The following is a 22,320-nucleotide window of genomic DNA, read 5'->3' as shown; positions in this document are numbered from 1 at the left end:
AAAAAAATGTTTTTTATAGCAACGTCCAACCTCTCATTCATATGTTATAATTGACTTGATATCGAAAAAACCTGCAAAAATAAATTGGAATATGTAATTTCGTAACCGAATGTGTTTCACCGGCACGGTGTTGGGAGACAAAACCGTAATGTATTTTTTCGCTCGGATGACGTTTTTCACAATTTGTGTTTGGAACATTCTCCATTATAGTATGGAAATACAACTGGACGTTGTAGAATGCACGTGTATGGACTCGACTCATTTTATTAATATGTAAAGTAGTAGGCAAACAAAAATGGCGTCATTATCGTAGCCAGTGGAATGTACAGTAACATTATTTTTGATAGGATATTGATTGCTATAATTTCCAATAAACAACATGAATTTTAGAGCCAAACTGTGATTTGGAGTTGCATCTCGAATCGTTTTGATTATTTTCAGCACAAACATCATAGAACAACAAATATTTGAATGAAGCTAGAGCTGGAATTGAGTCCAGTTTTATGAAGGATGTAAATTATTATCAAGTGTATTTATAAAACTACGAAATACAACAATATTTGGATTTCTATCAAAAATTGATTAATAACAATTTATGATACAAGTGTATGTATTTCATTTTTTCATGGAATGGCTCAACCAGCTTTACTCTTTTCGAAAACTTGTTGACTCAAAAACGAAATTTTCGTTGAATACAGATATTGATAACAGTAACAGTTACAAACAAACCATATTGATTACCATTTACACTTTTTCAGAGTTTTTGCTGGTGGAGATTGTTAAGTGAATGTCCAAATTTTTTCTTTTAGTGGGGTAACTACGAATAGGTCTCTCAGTTAAGTTGTGAAAGTGTTTGCGAACCAATAGATTCCAAAATGAAAGCGGAAGAAGTTAAAATTTTGTATTTTTTAAATAGAAATCGCAATTCGTTCACCTACTTAAGCCAAAAATGTGACGAATAGCATTTTTTTGTAATTTGAAGATAGATTAGAAGGCCCCCAAAAATAAACTACAGCGAAGATGCGATTCGAACAACGAGTAAGTTGTTAAAGAAGTAAAAGAATAGAGATGCTTAGACAAAACAAGTTCTCTACATGTATAGACCATTTTGAAAGTCACGGTCAATATGTAGACCAAGAAAGTTGATCGAATTTGAGGATCTATTAAGTCATTGTTAAGTTTTAGAGTCTGTGAAAATTTCATTAAGAAGAGAAAACATCATTGATGAATGTATTAGTTAGACGCGCCCAGTTTTGCCCGGGATGTTCACGTGATGATCATGCACTGATCATTGTTTTGGTTCACTATTTTCCTTTGATTAATAGACTTCAGTTTATTGAATATGGTAGTTATTTATCGTACAGTTTTTAATATTCCCTTTTGCGAATTCAAAATTCATTTGTCATTTGTCTAATTTTTGGTGCCGTTAAAGAAAAGTTACTTTCATTTTTTATATCCATTTTTATTTGACTTTTCAGCATGATTTGATATAAAATATTAAGGCACTGAAAAATCTAAACATACTATAATGTTGACAGATTTGAGTCAAATTTATATGGTTTCATACACATACGACAAACACATTATATGTCTCTGATAGTGTTAATGCTTCGTGCATTAAAACTGCATGTCCCGGGTTCGAAATTGGTTTAGCAAAATTTACTTTTTTTAATTTTTTCATGTGTACAGACTTATGTACACTTTTATCACTGTTGACATTACGAGTGGTACTTTTAGAGTTATACAAAAATTTTTGTTTTATATAAGAGCCCACAGACTTCTTCATATGCCCTCGTATATAAAGTATGTTGCCTTGTGAGAATTAAAATAAAACGAGAAACCTATTATTTAATACAAAATATTCAATTCAAATGTATTCTTTAATGGGTCATGAAATTTCTAATTATACTGTATGAATTGAAAAGAAATTCCTTTGATATTCTTGGGTTAACCAAATTGTCAGAAACTCTCCGAGTGGACGGGCTGCTTTTTGACTTTGTTGTGTCCAGAAAATACTAAATGGGGTGTAAGAAAAGCTCTCTTGAATGGTCGCTGGCTAGCATTGTGACTTGTACCACCTGTAGTAAGGGTCGGAAAACGACGGAACTGCGCGCGCATATGCGGGGCGTGTGGAAAATCCAAAGGGTCGATCACAGATTCTAGTCAGTCTTAGCGCAATGTTACTCTCGCGTATATAACCGCACGATTGCGGTTGCCGATCGCATTGTATCGCCCCCATCGCGTCATTCAAAGACGATAAAGATCGTGCTAAAAGTTCAACAGGTTAAGACGCCGATACTCGAAATCATCAATCAAACTTATCCTTCGTTTGAAAAAATTGATAAGGTTATAATTAGTCGATGCAAGAACGTGATAATGCGTTCAAAACAATAGAGGAAATAAAACTGTTTCAATTAATCTCGCTTCGAATGATAAAACCTTTGTCAGCACGAATTTCTCCCAGTTTATCTCTTCCTTGTTCGCGTCATTCCAACTCAAAACATTATGTGTGAAACTTATCTGTGTGGTTCTATTTAACGCAACAAGTAACTGTTTTTTGTATAAATGCACTGCTGTTAACTGCAGGAAAATGTTTTGAATTGAATTTTCGACATGGATTATGTTAGCACCGTCTGCTGTATTTTGGCGTTTCTGCTTTATTACAACACTTTGGATGCTGGATTTGTTTACGACGACCGGTGAGTTTTTTAATTATGAAACTCGTTATAATTTCTCTATCGACATATCGCGAAATTGTGTGAAACTTATGGAGAAGTATGCATCGGATATAATTCTTTCCGGGAACAAACATTCAAATTTCATATGCATCAACTGCGTTTCTGATATTATGAGCTCCCTCACGTATTGAATTGAAAATTTTTTTTTAAATGGATTGTTCGTTTCATAATATTGAATTTGTTGCTATTTTTATATTATTTTCTACACCTCACCTACGTTGTTTGTTTGTTTGTGAGTGAATCCGTAATCTCGCGACATAATTTTGATTGATTTCAATCCTTTCCAAACTCAAAACATTCATTTACAAATGTGTTTTGGTTCCTAATATTCCATTTCTATTGAAAACCTCAATTCAATTTATTATAATCTTTTCACAAAGAAAAACCTAACCTAAAATTTGTATATATAATTGTTTCGATTTCTTAAAAACACTGTAAAAAGAACTGGATGTTTGATTGAAATATTAACATGAAGAAAAAATGTAATAATTTATAGCTCGGGTAATAACAATATGAATTTTCATTCAACAAAGTCATTGTTACCTACTACGAGATAATTTCGAAATTTTTATTTAATATAAATATTAATTCGCTCGGGAATTGACCATATGGATCGTATTATCTTAAAGAAATGGAAGAATACATATATTCATGCAACAAGTTTCATTGTTACTTACGACTAGATTATTTTGAAATGTCGATTCAAATATTTATCAAAAATCTTTTAGTTTGGAGTAGAAATAATCATTCGATTCCATATATCTATATAACATCGCTTTTGTTATGTTCAGAGATAAAAATGAAAATTTTCTATGCCCTATCGTCAAAGTACCTTATATTTCACAGGTTTGTAGCATTTAAAGCGGTTGTTTATGATTTTTAAAGCGCCATAACTCTATTCAGAGGCGGCGTAAGGCGTGGGCGGTGTGGATCACCGCACACGGCCTCGCAGTACTAAGGGCCTCACAGCCGAAAATAAATTTAAAAGTATGAAAAATACAAAAGTACATGTCACAAGGTTTTTCTTATTCTAGAGTATCTTGTGTGTCGTCATTAGAAAATCTTTGGATTCCATTATCTCTATAACTACTGTATATTAAGCGTTCATATTTTACAGGTAATCAATATCGAAAATAAGATTTCGATTGATCGTAAAAAAATTTCTATGCATTATTAGCAAAGATACTAATTACAATCTTAAGGAGTTCAGTAAAATCAAAAATGGAAAATTTGTTTCTTTGACTATTTTTTTTTTCATTTTTGTTTAATGTTCCAAAGAAGTATAAGTTTTGTTTTTAATGAATAATAAACTGTTCAATTTCAAGTGATTCTTTATTTTATATTCCCCCTTTCTTGCACCATCTGAGGACCTCGCGAAATGTATCTTCTCCCCATTAAATTTAAGTCTTGCACCGCCACTGACTCTATTACACACTTTCCACAATTGATTAGTGTACAGCTTTATTGAAAAAAAAAATCGAGTCACGTTTAATTCAGTCAGCAATTCGATTTTTTCAATTAATTAGTGGCTTCCTATTATTATTATTATTAAGATGGAAAATGAGGATTTCGAGTTTGAAATTTGTACTTCGGAAGAAATCATAGAAAAGGCAAATGTGGCAACATCAAATTTTTTCTCGGAATAATTCAAAGAAAACTATTTAAAAGAATATAACACTTTTATGACAGAACTACGGAAAGCACTTGCTATTAGCTTATTTCTAAGAAAGTTCTAAACAATTCAAGGCCTCTACACTATATCTAGCTATTGTGAATTAAAAGCAACTTCAATTATAAATGATAATGGAGATTTAGGTAAACCCATATGGGATTTTACGATGGGTCCAGAATAGGCCCAGACTTGGGCCAAGTATGTACAACTCTGGCCCTAGCTTGGAAGCCGATATTGGCCAAGACTGCATCCCTAGGTCATGCTGGTTGCTATTGTTAATAAAATTATAGTTTTATGACAAATTTCTATTAATACTATGTTAAGATATCTATTATAGATGAGATATTAGAACAAAACTTTATATAGTTATTCAGAGTTCTGCCAAGCCTGGCTGACTATGTGATGGCCGAGGTCGGGTTACCCAGATTCAGACAAGCTTGGGTGAATATGGGATGGCCGAGGTGAGGTTATATAGAGCTCGGCCAGGCTTGGATGACTATAGAATGGTCGGGGCTAAGTTACCCAGACTTCAACCAGGTTTGGGCCATTATTGGTTTGTCAAGGCCGGGTTTCCCAGCTTTGGTGCAGGCTAAGTTTCGTCCTCCAATAAACAAGACGACTGATATTTAATATTTAAGGTAAAAGGTTTGAATATTCAATTAGTTTTTTGTTAGTTTATTTATTAGTTCGTAGGGAACATTAATACTGGGAACAGCTGGAGGTTGTTGAAGAGAAGAGTTGTATAATATGAAAATTTCTATTCATCACGAGTCCAAATTCAAAAAACCAACAAGTCGGCGTCTTACAGATATTGAAGAAACTAGTTCAAACATGAATTTAACACATATATGTAGAAAATATGTTAATCTGAGATCAAAAAACGCAACCACTTCTTCTTATCATATAGGAATTCAGAATGTACAGAACAAGTTGTTGGTATAAACAGTTTTTCGAAAATTCCATCATTCATTGCGCAATATTTATGTTTACTGCATCCAGAAGAATATACAGGTCAAACGATTCGACGTACTTCTGCATCGTTTCGAGTTTATTCGGGTGGAGATATTCTTCAGTTAAAACAACATGAAGGATGAAGATCCACTGATATTTTGCTTCACGAATTCTATTGAGAAGTAATAACAGCAATTTTTTAAACCAACCTTCCATATCATATGAGAATCGAGCGACCAATTTGACTGTTCCAAATATTCACCACTTAATGAAACTTCATCGGGTGATAAAACAGACACAAGCGTGACTGGATCGAAAATTCACATAAGTAAAACCAAAAATTGTACATATTTTCAATATTCATATTACGAACTGAAACAAAAAATTTTATTTTTTTTATACGTCTGTGAAAAAAATAATGTATGCAACATATGCCTTGAGTGTCTTTTTTTGCACTGTTGATGTTGCTGAGAAATCGGGCCCTCCTGGTGTTCAAGTTAAACACCCGCTAAGCAAGCTAAGCGAGTAGTTGTTAGGCAGCCAGAAAAAGATATTAGGCAGCTAACCTCACCTAGAGCCAAACAGGCCAGCTACTGGCCCCAAATTAACCCTAGTCCACCGAGAAGACCTCAAAGATTTGCCAGAGAACACGTTTTTGCCTTTGTGTACCTGCATGGTAGCTTTAGAAAATGACGAGTCTACAGGAAACCTGGAAAAAGATTCGAGCGGTGTTGCAAAAAAGAAAACGTGGCTTTTGAAAAAGGTTCTTGAATGTTTTGAACGAGAATTTCATTAGAAGCAGAAACCGAGTTGGTTTTTATTGAAACTAACTTAACCTAAACTAACCGATACATAGAAAACATTTTAAGTCATTCCCTCCGGCAATTTCATCCTAATTGAAGACAATGCCCACATACTGTAGGTTCCATACTGTAGTATTTACAGGATGTCAGTATTGCCGCAATGAATTGGCCAGCACATAGCCCAAACTTAAATCGTATCGAGAATTTAAAAATTAACATAAGAGAAAAGTTCGGGCTACAAATTCTGCACCAGCCAAGCAAAAAATTTCCTCAAAACGACGCTCACTAAAGAATGGGGCAGCATTGAACAAAATCGAGTAAAAAAAAATTTGGAATTTGTTATTGGGGCCAAAGAACAATATATGATTGGTTAATCTCAAATAACTTATTATTTTGACGAATTCATGTTTATATTTTTTTGTATTGTCTTTTATAACCCTTTTTCATTGATTACATCTCTTCTGAACGTGCGATCAATAGATTCCAATATCAAAATACTATACTGTCAAATTTTTGGGAATATATTGATTCTCTTCCAAAATTTTCAAATCAAATAAATGTTCTATCTCAATTTGAATGAGTGTAATAATATCTCTAATTCACGAATGAAATTTTTCGCTGAAAGAATAAATTTCAAGCCCACTTGCAGAGCTGATTCCAAAGTTTATCAATTTATACGTACCCCTGAGGTCGAAGGGGTCATTTCATTAATGCCTCTTTATTAATTGCCACAACTTTGGACCCGTTTTCGATGATACACTTGCTACGCGCAATCGTCCCACGATTGATGTTAGTCTCGTCGCATCTATTTATTCGTTTCTGCTTTACGTGATAAATTAGTTATCAAACACAATCATTTATCATCCACCATTTTCCGACTTATAAACTGTAACATATGAATACAAAAATATCTTTTATAAAAATTATGGAGTAAAATTACAATTTCTGCGCTGTAAATTGAACAAATAGTCCAGTCAACAATGAAAATATGATATTAACTCGCAGTTTTTCGGACAACATCGATTTGTATGAAGATTTGGAATTAAATTTGTCTCACCCTCTTCATCTTATTGATGTACGATGTGCTTCCTGTTCTTTAGGGCTAAAAACTACTCCCTCTAATAAAAACGAAGGAATTAACATTTCGTTAGCTAAATTTTGTATCGACTTGAACAAATTTGCGAGTTGAGTACATTGATTGACATATAAAAGTGGACCCAACAATTGAAATGGTACACTTCTTTGGTTTTTAATAGTTTTTTTTCCGAAACTTTTTCCCAATACTCAATTAATAAACACTCATTACTTTTAACTTTTCTTACGTTTTCATACCACCTAATTTAGCTTGAGCCATTAGAAAATTAAGGTGTAAGGAGAATCAAATTACTAAATGTGTTATTAATTCCTTTAGTAAAACTGGAAAATCAACTTGAGGATTGTTCCGTTTTTTTGGACATCTCTTAGATCTCAATTTGACTGACGGCAATTGAATACTGATAGAAAGTTCTTCAATAAAACCTTTATGATCACTTCCATACTAGCGTTCTATATTGCTGGTCTTGTATTGTAATGTTGGCAAGTCTAGTGCGCAGCTGCAAAATCAAATACAAAGTTTCCTCTGCCTAAAAGTCTAAAATCGCATCGGATGACTTAGAGAATCGCATGCAGCTTTCGACCAGGATATGTTCCTGATTTGTATATGTTATATATAATATAATTATATATAATCCGTTACCTTGGAATACGACATCTTCCGATTTGAAAAATTTCAATTGCGTCGTCATCAGATCATTTTGCGACGCCGCCGTTGCATCGTTATTTAAGATAATGATGGTGTGCCCTAAGGTAACGCTGGAACACACACTTTTAGTGATCGGGTTCAAACAAAGGTTATATCTAAGGAGACATTTTGCGATAAGATAAAAACAGTGTACGATGCACAGAAAATATGTTAAATTAATAGTCAAAGTGTGCTCTAAGTTAACACTGGAGTAGATACTTTTTGCGATCGGGTTAAAGCAAAAGTTAAATGACTTGATATTTTTCATCTTTATACAAGTTGGTTATGTTAGTTTAGGTTTACCGAGTGGTACTAACTCTTTTGATCTAGTAGCATTCTATAGTGAAATGTTTTTCCTTTTACCTTTGAATCCGATTGCGAAAAGTGTTTGCTCCAGCGTGACCTTGGAGTTACCTCGAGCAACCCTGCAAACGGTCGGGTTCGCCAAACGATCGCAATGAAAATTTTTGATAGCGAAAGATGTCGTTCTACAAGTAGCGCTGTGTAAGTGGACATAGAAGCCGAGCACCTTAAAGATAAAGGAAATAAAAAAATATCTCATACATAATTCTTCAAATTTGCTCTTGAACTATAAAATATTCAGCTGCGGCATGTAGAGCTTCTAATGCTCATTAAATAATTCTACTAAAACTATGTGCTGATGAAAATGGATGCTCCATTACATCCGATGAATGCGTGGATATATGGACTATATTTTCCAATATTCAATGTTAAATAAACTTTGTTTTCTGTCGGTTTTTCACAAAAAAACATTTTATCAAACAATTTATTTTACTATATCCTAAACAAATATTAAAAATTTTCAAACGAATAGTCTATGCCGCCTTTTGTGGTATCGATTTGTAATATATAATGTAGATAAAGTGTTACGAAGAAGCTTGGAATTTTTGGTAAAAGAAGTTATGAAAATATCATAGATATTTTTCAAACAATTCGTTTCTGATTCAGAAAATTTTTGATTAGGAATATTATAAAAAAATCTAAAAAGCGGTTTCCTATGAAATTAAATATAATTTATTCAATTTATTTATACTGTATATCACAGTATTAACACTACCACTTCGTTTATAATTACACTATCTGACGCGCGTTTCGATAAACAAGTTATCGTCTTCAGAAATTGAAAGTAAACTAAAATCTGTTAACTTTCCCATTAAACCCTCATTGTTGTAGTCAAAATTGATAAAAAAATTTAAGGAATAATAAATTGTTAGATGCATTTGAAAGTATTGAAATAGCTAAATGTAAGAACAGCTTAAATAGAGATAAAGTGCCAATGTCCTACAGTCCACTCTGTAGTTTCATAGTTAAGGAAAAAATGTGAGGATTCCCGCTAAGTAGTTTTTTGCGCTGGTAGTAATTTTCGTGGGAGAAGTTTTATTATACGCTGGACCATTCAAATTACCCTCAATGAAATAGGGACCAATTATTTTGTATTTTGTCGCCTATTATTCCAGCTCATACATTGAGTTTTTCGTGATGTTGGGTGTGGGATTCACGCTTTTAACGAGGATTGTTACGTGATCAGTATCTACAATAATAGCGATTTATGTTTCCATCACTGAAACTACCACTGGCCGCATCGCAATACATAACTCTACTTACATAACAAGTTCCCTAGATATTTGTACAGTACTCAAATGTAAATCGTCTTCTAACAGGGTACAAATATTTAAAGATCTGTTTGCAGTTGAAGCAGTTTTCCTGCGTCCTGATTTGAATAAATCTTCCACTGAACATTTCGTCAATTTTTTTTACTAATTATGTATATATTTAGATCTTGTTATGGTATTTCGGTTAGGATATAAATTATTAAAGATATTACACGTTTCTTGTTGGCTTCTGTGCCTATCCTAATAGAATTTAAATATCAATTCGTTCTTCAAATTCAACTACAATCATTTATTGAAAGTATTTCTTAAGGTTTTCCAACAGCGAAAAATATACTGAAAACGGAAAGATCTGACAACAATATAAATACCACCATAATATCGGCCGTATCACCCTTGCGCACAAATATCGTACAAGCCGTTCCTGAGAAAATTGAGAAGTTCCATACATGAAACTCACTCTGTATTCAGGACTCATTTGAGGTCACTAGTTCATCGACCTTACCTATATAAAATCGAAGCGTTTCTTTTCTATTCGCATCATAATAAGAATACTTCCGTTTATATTAGTGTCGTCGTGAAACTCAACCACTAGATATTATACTCCCGGTATACAATGCGAAGGGATATATATCACATTTGATCTCAACCAGAGACCGGAAGTTATTCAAATCAAACCAATTTGTCTCAATTTAACCGTAATCGCTTCACCATCGTCATATTACAATCAATAATATGTTGGAGATTATATCACTGTATGTTTTAGGCTATTTTTTATAATATGATCAATTTTTGTAATTTTTAAGTCCAACAAAATTAATTTAGAGAGCCATACTGTATTGGTACAAATGAGAATTATTACAGTAATTTAATATCTAGTATTCTAAATTTGAAAATCTACATGAATAAATCAAATTTCTGTATTAATACGAACCTTAATGAAATGATATAAATTTGTAGAATTATGAAATATGATCCTTTTTTCGAGGGTTCTTCAGGGATATCGCTACAAATCTCTAGAGGTGGATAAATCTAATCGGTTTTAACTGATTCATAACGAATTAATAATTTTGGTTAGGTTAGATGATAAAAAACGTGCATATCTCATAAAATGTTTTGAATAAAATGCTCAAAGGGCATTAACAACGAAATTTGTGTCAAAAAGCTGGAACATAACGTACTACTTCAATATTCAAATCATAAGTGGGGATTCCAGAACAAGATCTTTAATAAGAAAATATCAGTGGTATTTGATTGTGATAGGCACATTTTTTAAATTATGCCTTCTGATTTTCAAATTTATATATTTCAAAAATTCACACCAGTCGTTTATTTAAACTCATGGTGAAAAATTTAGTCATTGGGGTATCAAAATTTTAGTCTACTGATCAACATAAATATGTTTAAGTCGTGGCAAGGTACGAAACATATTGTTGTCTTTATAAACAGAGTATGAGTCGTAATTCTTCATTTGAAGAATTATCAATTATAGGAATCCCTCATTGTATGCGAAAATATATTTCCCAAATTATATTGATAAGTACTGACATCTACAGATTGAGTTCCGAAACTTTTCAGACAACTCTCATAGTGGGATGAATTAGTTCCATTTATTGAGTTTAGGCTTTTAATATTCGATTCAACAGGACATAAAAGGCATTAATAAATACCTCATTACATATTTATACCATTATTAACTCTTTTTCCGAAGACTTATTTTTTATCATTCCCAGTTGAGCTTTTTAATTTCTATTTCAATTATCTATGGTTGCAGTTCGGTACTGACAGCTTATTCCAGCTCGTCATTATTCATTTCTATTTTATAAGGCTTCTCTTTGTATTTTATATGATATTGTTTTATATTATTGAGCTTTTTTTTCAAGTTTTCAAATCAATGATTCGACTTGAACCCAAATATTGCCGCCGTCCATTTACAAAACGATTAGTGGGTGGATTTCTATTTTATGTTTTGTTAAGTTTACTGTATAAGTTGAAGATGTCACCAGGTAACAAATCGATGAATACCACAAACAAATTGTGACTAAACAATGAGTTTTTTTAAAGAATTTTCACCAGAAAATGCTACTGACTACATTACCGATGAAGACTCTGGGGTCGAGAATGAAATTTTAGTGAATATTTTACTTTAAAGCCACCTGCGTGCGAAAGTTGAGGATCTGGAGAGTGTGGACATATATGAACTGTCTCAAAAGAATTTATTTAGTCTGATGGAAGAGGGAATGTAAAGTGATATTCTACCAGAAGCAAGTAGGAGCCGAAGTACAAGCAATGGATCTAATATTGATAACGTTTAAAATGACGGATTATTTTTTGTTCCCAAACTTGAAAAATGTCTCGGTGGTCAAAGATTTTCCAACAATGAAGATGTGATGTCGGCAGTTAATGGTTATTTTGAGGAGTTTGACGATTCTTATTATAAAAAGGGTATAGAATTTATTGCACATCTCTGAGAGAAGTTTATGGAGATGACGTTGAAAAAGAAATATATATTTTTTCTTCAATTTTTTTTTCATTTCTTTATTGGGCCAAGAACTTCCGGGACCATTCTCGTGAGGGGCAAAAAATGGTATTTTTCTCTAATTTTCCAATGTTTGAATATAGCTATTCACAAATCTTGGCAATTGTATCGAATTTGGCAATTGGAAGTGAACTAAAAGATTAGTTTGAGACAATCTATAGCGAGTGCGTTTTGGATCCATATGAAAAATAACAAAAAGAGTTCTGAGTACGCAAATAGATCAACTAGACCAATATAGAAAAAATTATTTTGTAACCATTGGGAATTGGAATTGCATCTCTAAAGTTGTTTCATCAATTTCCACATCAGGGAATGAGAAAAATTTACCTTTGTGATAAATGTAGTTCTATCTTTGCTCTAAGCATTCACTTTTGATGTACTTCACATTGTACTGGATTTTGTCACCGACTTTTCAAAAAGACATAATGTTTTTCATACCCAACATTATCAATAAATTAATTGTTTACATTCCTGATGATTTTTAATACAAAAGAAATTATATCAGCAATTTTTTATCTCCCTTGCTTTGTTTTTTGAATCTACTTCATACTTACATACTGTTTTTTTATGTGTACGTTTGTTGAATATTTCTATTGTTTTTTATTTATCATTTTACGTTTTCTAACCTTGTGCACGTCATTTATTACTGCCTCAATTTGTCATGTGACTAACGAGATAAGTAAAATTTTTATTACTCTTTCAGATAATACTTCTAAATTCTTTAGTTTTAGAAGACCCCTCGTATTCCATTGACTTTTGAAAGTAGTTATACACAGTGTGTTTTCTTAAGTTGAAGCCATATGGAAAAGTTATAGCTGATAAAAATTTCTGCATTGTCCAAAAGTTGAAATGTAACCATCAGATATCATTTTTTCAAAGCAGTATACGAGGTTTGTCAAAAAAATTTAATTTTCTGCAAGAGGAAATAAATATTATATTTTTTACAATTGTTGTTTTGTATTAAGTTATATTGAAATATGCAATTACAGCCATTTATTATGAAAATTCGTGTTTTGTGATTATTCATTAATCATTCCGTATTAATTATAAAATTTAACGCAATCTACGATGCCCTGACATGAAGTATGTGACAGTGAATGTCAGTGTGAGTTGTTGTTTATAACATTACAATAAAAATGAAAAATTTACTAAATCGTGAAGAAAAACTAGAACTTGGAGACAATTACAAAACACATAGAGAGTCCGAGAATATTTTTAATAATAGACATCCGCATGTAACCATTAGGCATTCAACAGTTACAAAAATTTTAAATATATTTAGGGCTAGGGGAAGTATAGAAAATAAATTTAAGAATAAACGTCGAAAACGTGTTGCGAATGGTGTGGTGTGTACAAAAATAAATTTTTTGCACGACCTACCGTTACGAGAACGTTTGACAATTGGGTTCCAACAAAACTGTACTTACATCCATAGTACATTAAACGTTAGAGTACTCCTTGAAAATATTTTTGATGGGAAGGTGATTTACAAGTATTAAGATATTTTTTGGCCTCATAGGACTGCTGATTTGACTCCCATTGACTTTTTTATGGGGTTAATTAAAACAGCAGATTTATCAGCGAGGAACATTTGATAATGTAGACCATTTGGAGAGAATTATTTCTGAAGAATACCAAAAAATTACACCAAATATGATACGGAAAGTAATACAAAAGTTTGACAAAAGAATAATTGAATGTTTACAAAGCGAAGGTGGATATGTCGAAGCTGTAGGACATTGAATTAAAATTTACTTATATTTGTTTCTGATTAATAAATATTCTTTGTATGGATTATTCAATTTCTACAATAAATGATTATTATACATTCATTACGTATGTAACTTGCAAGGTTGTTCAAAAACAGTAATAAATAGATCATCGTATTTTTAACAGGTAAGAGAGATAAATTGTATCCAGGCGGAATTATTAATAAGGAATGATTAATAAATAATCTCAAAACCTCAATTTTCATAATATATGGCTGTAATTGCATGTTTGAATATAACTTTTAATTCAAAACACCTTTTTAACATTTTTTTGAAATTTCTTGACAAACCTTTAAAAAATTGCTTTCTGATGATTGCATTGTAATTTTCGGACCATGGAGATTTTTTTATCAAGAATAACTTTTTTTTATAAAACCATTAATAAAAAGTTTTCCATAAGGTTTGAGCTTAAGTAGACACACTGTATTTAGCATTATGATGTTTCACATTCATCCGTCAAATGGGTTACAATAATTTTTGTTGTGTTGTTTATGTATAACATAAAACATGTATTAAATTCCATTCACCAACTCCAAAGTTGCCTGTTACTTTACAATTATTTATGATAAGTGAATGCCGGTCATTCCAGTTAATAGTCCATTTATTTTTGTTGCGTGGTAAACTCCTATTATTATATCAATATTTTTATTGTTCATAAACAGAGTAGCCTTCGAAATTATTATGGTATTTTTATTTTTCCTCATTTATTATCAATGGAACTAGAAGCTGAAAGCAAACAAACATGAAGAGTTAAACGTCGACTGAATGTTTATTCTATCGTTTTATTGTTGAGAATTTATGAAGATATTACAAGCGAATGGGTGAATTCTAAATTGTAATAAATGTTATAGTGACGCTCAAAAGAAATAATTTCTTCACTTTCAAGTTTGAGAATCATCATAAGCATATTTTTTCCCTTTTTTTTGTGAATAAACCTGTTTACCAAAACTCTATATTACAAATAATTTTAGTCTACTCACTATCACTAATAACAATATGACCTTTTGGTAATATTTCAAGTAGTATTGAATATTTTGAACAATTAGTTTGTCATGTTAGAAATTTCCAAGTATTTGAAGCAGTTGAATGTAAGGTTTTGATAAGATCTTCACTATTGTATCACCCTATATTATATCTTATGAATCTAAAAGTGGGAAGTAAGCAAATACAGCTGTTTAAATATGAACCCATTTGAACAAAACAGTTTAGTTTTTTACGCATCAATTATTTTTTTATTTCCGATCCATCCATTTGTTGATCTATGATTCAAAGGATTAATTGAGAATGCTCTAGCGGAGATGAAATACGAAACAATTTACTGTTGTTCTTGAAAGTAGAATTGGCGATACATTTCAAAAACAAATTCTTTTTACGACCTGCTACTTAGAATATACATCAAGACATTTTTCCACGCGCATTTCTTGAAAGATAAATGGTTTAGAGGAAATGTTTAGAAATGTATGTTGATTTCAGAAAGTCGGAAAATTTATGCCGATAGTCTGACATTTTATTTGAAAGTCGTTGTATAAATGTTTTTAACGACCTACATTGAGAAGTATAGAGGCAATAATTGGGTGGAAGAATTTGATCCACTTCCACTTCGATCGTTAGATAAAGTCTCTTATTATCAACACACCAATATGGTGTTTTAGGCATATTTTCATTCTATTCCACATGCCTAATATATAGCTGACTGAAACGTATTTATCTTAGGCAATATATCATTGTTGACGCTTGTGCAAAATTTGAATAGGAAAACCCGAATCGTGTTTTGAAAGTTTGTCAATTTTATTCGGGAGCATGTCATGCCGGTGTAATTGATCGATCTATAGAAGTGTAGATTATCATTATCAGTTTCTGTATTGGCAGGGATCAATTATTGTACAGACGGGGAAATAAAACAGCTTAGGATTTGATAAATTGCATATTCCTGACAAAAATCATTTTGTAATTTATGAGACTGGAATTGAAAACAATTCCAGATGGATATCAATTGCAATGAGATATTAATACAGGTTAATTGTACATGAAAAGTTTCACTTTTCAATTATACACGTTTATTCCATGGGTAGAGAATATATGATTGATAGGAAGAGATATTCCAGATTGCGAAATTTCCAGATCAGTTATGTAGGGTGTTAATTTGATATATAGTCCAGGAAAGCTAGGCAACCATCATCCACTTTTTTCCAGAAGGAATATTATTTCCGCAATCGAAAACATATCGACCCACGGTCATTATACGAGGACTACTCCTACTTAAGTTTTGAAATATTCAGATAAAACATATGTTTTTAATTGGATAAGCTTTTATTGTTTTTTAAATTATTCTCCATGAGGATCAATACATTATTGTATGCGTTTAAAACAATTGTAGATTTTCTCCGTACCTTCAGGTGTAGAAAAACGTTGATATTGCAATTAATTTTTGATCTGCGGTAATAAGAAGTCAAGTTGGGTGCCAAACGAGGATGGATAACTCGTCAATTCGAATTTTGATTAATCAAAAATGTTTTCTCTGATTTTTGCGAAGACTTCTTATGAACAAATGCTGATATACGATTCAGAATTGACTGTTCTACGCGCTGCTTTAGTGGGACCATTTGACGGTTATTCAACACAGCTGTTTTCACCAGTTCGCTTTGAGTAATGTCTTGATATATTTAGATGTCCTATTTTTTGAGGGGCAGTCTTCTACAAGTTCAGACGTTTCTCGAAATGTTTTGCAAGTACATTTTTAGTACGTTGAAACAAAGCGATTCTCCTGCCACAGCCAGGGAAAGCATTCGAGAACAGAATATGTTGTTTTCATTTTGGTAAAACTGTTTACACTACTTAGAAGTGTAAACTGTTCGTGGTATTTTGATTCTGACTGGTTTTCGAAAATACATTTTGTTGCTTTACTTTCCCGGCGTATTTTCTTTTGGCGACCATTTGCTTCAAAGTATTTTGTGCGAGAAAAATTTTTGTTGAATTTGACTCGTCTTGAAACACCTATGCAATTATCCATGTTCAGGAGTCTATCACGATCTTATAGACGTCTTTTGAAGCGTTTCGATTGAATTTTGTTTGCATTTATTTGAACCAATCGACACGAGATTTTTTTGAGTGAAATTATTCGGCATCTAACGCGGAAAAATCTTTTTGATCGCCAATTGCTCATGCAATATTGAATGTGTGCGGGTAAAATTAATTCAATTGCAATATCATTTACGCAAAGCATCGATGTTCTTTGGCACAACAGCCAATTTTGGACGATCTTCATAATTCATCTCGTAGCGAAGCGCTACCACGATTGAATCAGTGAAGCACGCTTGCTCCAGATGGTAATTCATCACCAAATATCGAAGCGAGTTAATAGACACAATGCTGTTGGTTTAATCCACGTCGAAAGTTATAAAAAATCATCGCATCGCACGTGAATGTTCGCGATTCAATTCTATTTTCTCACCAAGATGAAAGTATCTGTAAACAACTCGAATAGCACTCATGTTCTGAGTACTTTTATCATTAAAAAGTTTATTATGGCAATGTGAGGTTTGACAGTGTTGTCATATCTAAAAACTTAAGTAATAACCCTCGTATAATAGTCATTTTTAACATTATTTGGTTCGAAATTCACTGGAATGAAGTGGAAAAAATCGTATTTTGCATCAATAAGCACCAATAGAAATTATAGATGATTTGAATGCAGAAGCCTTTAGGAATAGAGAAGCCTCCAGGAGAAGGATGGTCCCACTAGCAGTAGTAGATGAAATAGAGCTTAATACATTTCCCCACCCAGAATTCACAGTTTTTATAATAATGTCGACAATGTATGTATATCATAACTGATAAAAATACGTTTTTCTAATGGAAAAAAAACTATTTCGTGCTTAAATGAATAGGGAAATTGAATTTTAGCCACTATGTTCATAATAATCAAATGAAATCGATTTTTTGTAGAACATATTAACCAGATTTGGAACAAATTGAGATAACATCTGTGAGTATATTCTGTGGATATGACTTTATAGGTAGCTGAGCTCAATGGAATACAATTGAGACCACTCCATAAGTTTTGGGATATAAAAAATGATCTATTACTTCAGCTAAACATAACTTTGAGTGCAACAAATCCCTTCACACAAATACTATTAACAATTAGTTTAGAACTTAAGAGCAATATTGGGATTATTTTGTTTTCATTATATCCTTCACATTAATTCACAAATCCTGTATTGAATTGAAATTATACTGAACAGTTAAAAGGTATGCCTACATGTGTATGGTGAATTTATTTGTTATAATTTTATCAAAATGACTTCATGAACTGCATTTTATTGTTTTTTGTAAAAACAGTTTCATGGAGAACAAAATAGAATATATGAAATTTCGGTAATATCCATTCACATTCATTTATAAGTATATACGAAATGGGATTCCAAATAACTAGAATTACTAAAAAATAAATTTTCAATTTAAATTTTTGCACAAAACAATGTTATTCCGTTTAAAATATTGTTCATTACGAGAACATATTGCAAAATTCTTAGCCTACTACAGAATCAAACAAAATTTAAATGTCAAAATATTTTATTACTCGACATATTCTCCTCTTCATTGGATACATTTATTACAGCGAACCTGCAACGTTTCTAGACCCGTTTCTTCTTGCAAAACAGACCTCAACAGCTTTCATTACCTCCTCATTGGAAAAAAATTTACGACCTTTTGAACTTTTTTTCAGTTGAAGATAGAGATGATAATCGGACGTAGCCAAATCTGGTGAATAAGGGGGGTATTCTAGTAATTCAAACCACGAATTTTATACCTGGCGACATGAGATTTGTATGCAGGGGCGTTGTCCTGCAAAAGCAAAACACCTTTGGATAGCTTTCCACGTCTTTTCTCTTTAATTTTCTCCCGTATAGTGGTCAGTAATGTCGAATAGTAATCTCCAATTATTGTTTGACCCTTATTCAAAAAATCAATCATGATTACTCCATGGTGATCCCAAAAAACTGAAGCAGGAATTTTTCCAGCAGATTTTTGGACACGAAACTTCATAGGTCTTTGAGAACTGGAGTGTCGTCATTCCATCGATTTTTGTTTTGTTTCTGGATCGTAGAAATGTACCCAAGTCTCATCTATAGTAACAATTCGGTTTAAGAAGTCTACATCGTTTTCAGATCGAGCACAGATCGAACGCGATGCTTCTACCCTTGCATGCTTTTGGTTAACATTCAAACATTTGGGGATTCATTTTGCAGAAGTTTTTCTCATGTCCAAATTGACATGAACTATATGATGAACGCGTTCATATGAAATATTCAGTGCTTCACATATCCGTTTTGGCCCAATTCGACGCTCTGATAAAATCATGTCATGAACTGCATCTATATTTTCGGGGACTGACTCAGAAACTGGCCTTCCTGATTGGTCATCATCTTCAACGGAAGATTTACCTCTTTTGAAGCTAGCAGTCGAATTTTTCACGGTCGCATATGAAGGACATTGATCACCAAGTGTATTAAGCATATTTTCGTAAATCTGCTTACCTCTTATCCTTTTAAATACGGGTACTTGATGATGGCTCGATACTCCAATTTTTCTATGTTCACAATTTGGGTGGACATATTTTTTCTTTTAATTCATTACGTAACTCTGGTTCACTTTTTTGACGTCAAACTTTACACTGACACTTCTAATAATTTATTGTTCGTTGCTATGGTAACGCAATATTTTGTTTTTGCATGAAAATGGTCTAGGCTAACTAGATATCAATAAAACCTCGTATAATTGATACTTTATATACTTTTATACTATAGAAATATTTTTCAAAGAACAAGTCACATGTTTATATCATATTAAGTCCTTTCAATTGGGTCCTTTGACACAAAAAAACATTACTATACCACCCCGCATTAGATTAGCTGATCCGTTGTATTTTGAATCACATTCTATTGATATCCTGTTAGCTGCAGGGATATTTTATGATTGAAATTGTAACATTCTAACCAAATACATTCATACTATCAAAAATTATTGCTTGTCAAATAATCCTTTATTGGTTCCAAGCGTAGAGTCTCTGGTAATGGATTGGAAATGTAATAACATAACATTCTACTATGAATATACTCACGCAATCCAATTGATTGTGATGGAGTTACGCAAATATTTGCTCAAACCTCCAAATGTTTAGCTTGACGTTAGAATTTTTAGCTTATCATTTTCTCTACAGTTCAACAATATATTAGAAATTATTTCGATGGGATTACAAAAATACAAACTCGTGATAATCTCTAACAAAGTTCACAAAAAGAAAAAAAAACAGCAAATATATTTATGAATCGATAGAAAGCAAAATCAAGGCAGTGGAAATAGCATAGATATTAAATAGATTATGAAGAGTCTTCTATCAGAAATATGAAAATCCTTGAAAGAAACGGTGATACTAACAAGATTATCAAAAATATTGAAATTTGAAATAAATGCAGATGTGTGAAAAAAAAAAAATAAATAAAAAGCTTAAGCATGTACAGTAGTTAGAAGAGAAAGTGTATTAAAGATTTTAAAATCGATCAGACTCATTAAGCTGTTAAGTGTTGACTTATTGAAGCTGAGTGATACGTTTAAATTGACACCTTGTATAGAGTAGAAATAATGTAACGTAGAACGGATTGATGGAAGAGTGGTTTATGAATAAATTATATATGTTTACGAAATAGTCGAAGGGATTCAAGTCAAAGGAATAAAGTGGAAAAGGCAAGCGTTCTTAATGCAGTCTCAATCAAAAGTTTATCAGTAATATCCAGTGAAGAATACAGAAAATGCAGTTGAGGAAATTTCAATCTTCATCAATGTAACTTAATTATTTCCTAGCCTGCATTCACTATTTATCATAAACTGAACTAAACTGTGCTACATAAAATCGTTACATATAAAAAAAGGTTCTCCGAAGATCTGAAAAAATAGAGGAATAAAACAAATAAATAAATAACCCTTCCTAAAAATTATTCAGAAGAAACAAATGTAAATAAACCGACTGTTCTAGAAACTTATGTAAAACAAAGATCGAACGAATTTCGGGTATTTCATAGAATGTAGCGCCTTCGCCTAATTTAAGAATTCCACTAAGCAGGACAGGCTCCAGGGCGGAGATGAGTTCGTAACAATATTATACAAACATAGCTTAGTACCACTTTTGACTTTTTTATTGACAAAGATAGGGCTGGAAATTATTGTAAGGAGCTGGGAAGTGACGACGTATTTTCAATAAACTACTTTGTAGGTTATCAATAACAGCATAATAAGAATACGGAAATATACATTTGGGCATTTGGAAGAAATATTGTATAACAATCAACATTTTAAGTGCTTTTTGTTACTCAATAAATTGACATTTAGTCAAATTCCAACTTTTGGAGATCATTATTGTTATATAAACTCAACTAGTTGTTACATCAGCAACCAAATTTCATAGCTGCATTTATCCATCAGTAGGAGATAATGGCTACCATTATTTTAGCAGTTAAATCAATTTCAGTCCAGAATTATACAACAGAAGCGATTAGATAAAATAATGTGCCGTAATTTGATCCGGAATATTTAATTAAATTCCGAATCGGAGTGTGTTTATATTCCCAGTATAATCCCATAAATTCAATTATGATTCACTCCAGACGAATTGCCATTAAGAAAATTATTGAATCTTCTTTGTTAATATTCATTCTATCTTCGGGAGCGACAGGAATTGATAATATGGAATTATTTTCCTTCTACTCATTATGAATGAAGTTTTGGGAAATATTGTTCAAAAATATAATGAGGTATATTCACAGATTCTCATCACAATTTATTGTGTTTCTGAAAGAACACAGTGGTAGCTCATATTTTCATTAAGTTACGGCGGATTATATCAACCGACTCAATTTTATAAATATTAGACGACTGGAGAATCGGTACAGCTTAGAATTCGAACAAATGCGAAAAACTAAAACTTGAATCGCTAATGAAGGAAATGGATTAGTGGTATAAACAACAATATAATTTTTTAAATTTCCAAATAGGTATCTGCACAATCTAAGATATGGACAGCAATATATTGGAAGTCTGTGTAACTGATCTGCTGTCCAATTTGGACATTTCTTCCTTTTCTTCAGTCCTCGACCTGATAGTCATGTGGGAAACCCGAAATAGGCAATTCATCCTTCGAGTTTATGTTTCTGTCAAACTTCCATTGCGCATCAGTCAAAGTTTTATACCGCCTATTATTTAGTATTGAATTGAAGGTAACTAACTTTTTTCGAAAACTTTTGATACATACGTTTTAAGATCCCTTCTATAATTGAGTTATATCAATTTAGAACAACAGTATACAATCAGATTTTGCTTCAGTTTTGAGAACAGTGCAAAAGAACCTTCTGCAATATAACATTCCTACGAAAAAAAGTAT

General features: G+C 32.1%; 1 protein-coding gene across 2 annotated transcripts in view; it reads left to right on the top strand.

Annotated features, from left to right (window-relative positions):
- Positions 1-2,164: 2,164 nt before the first annotated feature.
- Positions 2,165-22,320, top strand: part of LOC130898004 (protein O-mannosyl-transferase TMTC2-like) — a 276,788-nt gene continuing 256,632 nt past the window's right edge. The window contains exon 1 of one of the 2 annotated variants that reach the window (XM_057807023.1): positions 2,165-2,699. In XM_057807023.1, the coding sequence (XP_057663006.1) occupies positions 2,614-2,699 (86 nt within the window). In that variant the 5' untranslated portion in view covers positions 2,165-2,613. The remainder of the gene's footprint in view (positions 2,700-22,320) is intronic. The other variant, XM_057807024.1, reaches the window with a different exon arrangement.

The sequence above is a fragment of the Diorhabda carinulata genome, chromosome 9 (genome assembly GCF_026250575.1).
Source record: "Diorhabda carinulata isolate Delta chromosome 9, icDioCari1.1, whole genome shotgun sequence".
Taxonomy (NCBI): Eukaryota; Metazoa; Arthropoda; class Insecta; order Coleoptera; family Chrysomelidae; genus Diorhabda; species Diorhabda carinulata.
The sequence above is the reverse complement of the archived record's forward strand: the minus strand, read 5'-3'. Positions and strand labels throughout refer to the sequence as shown.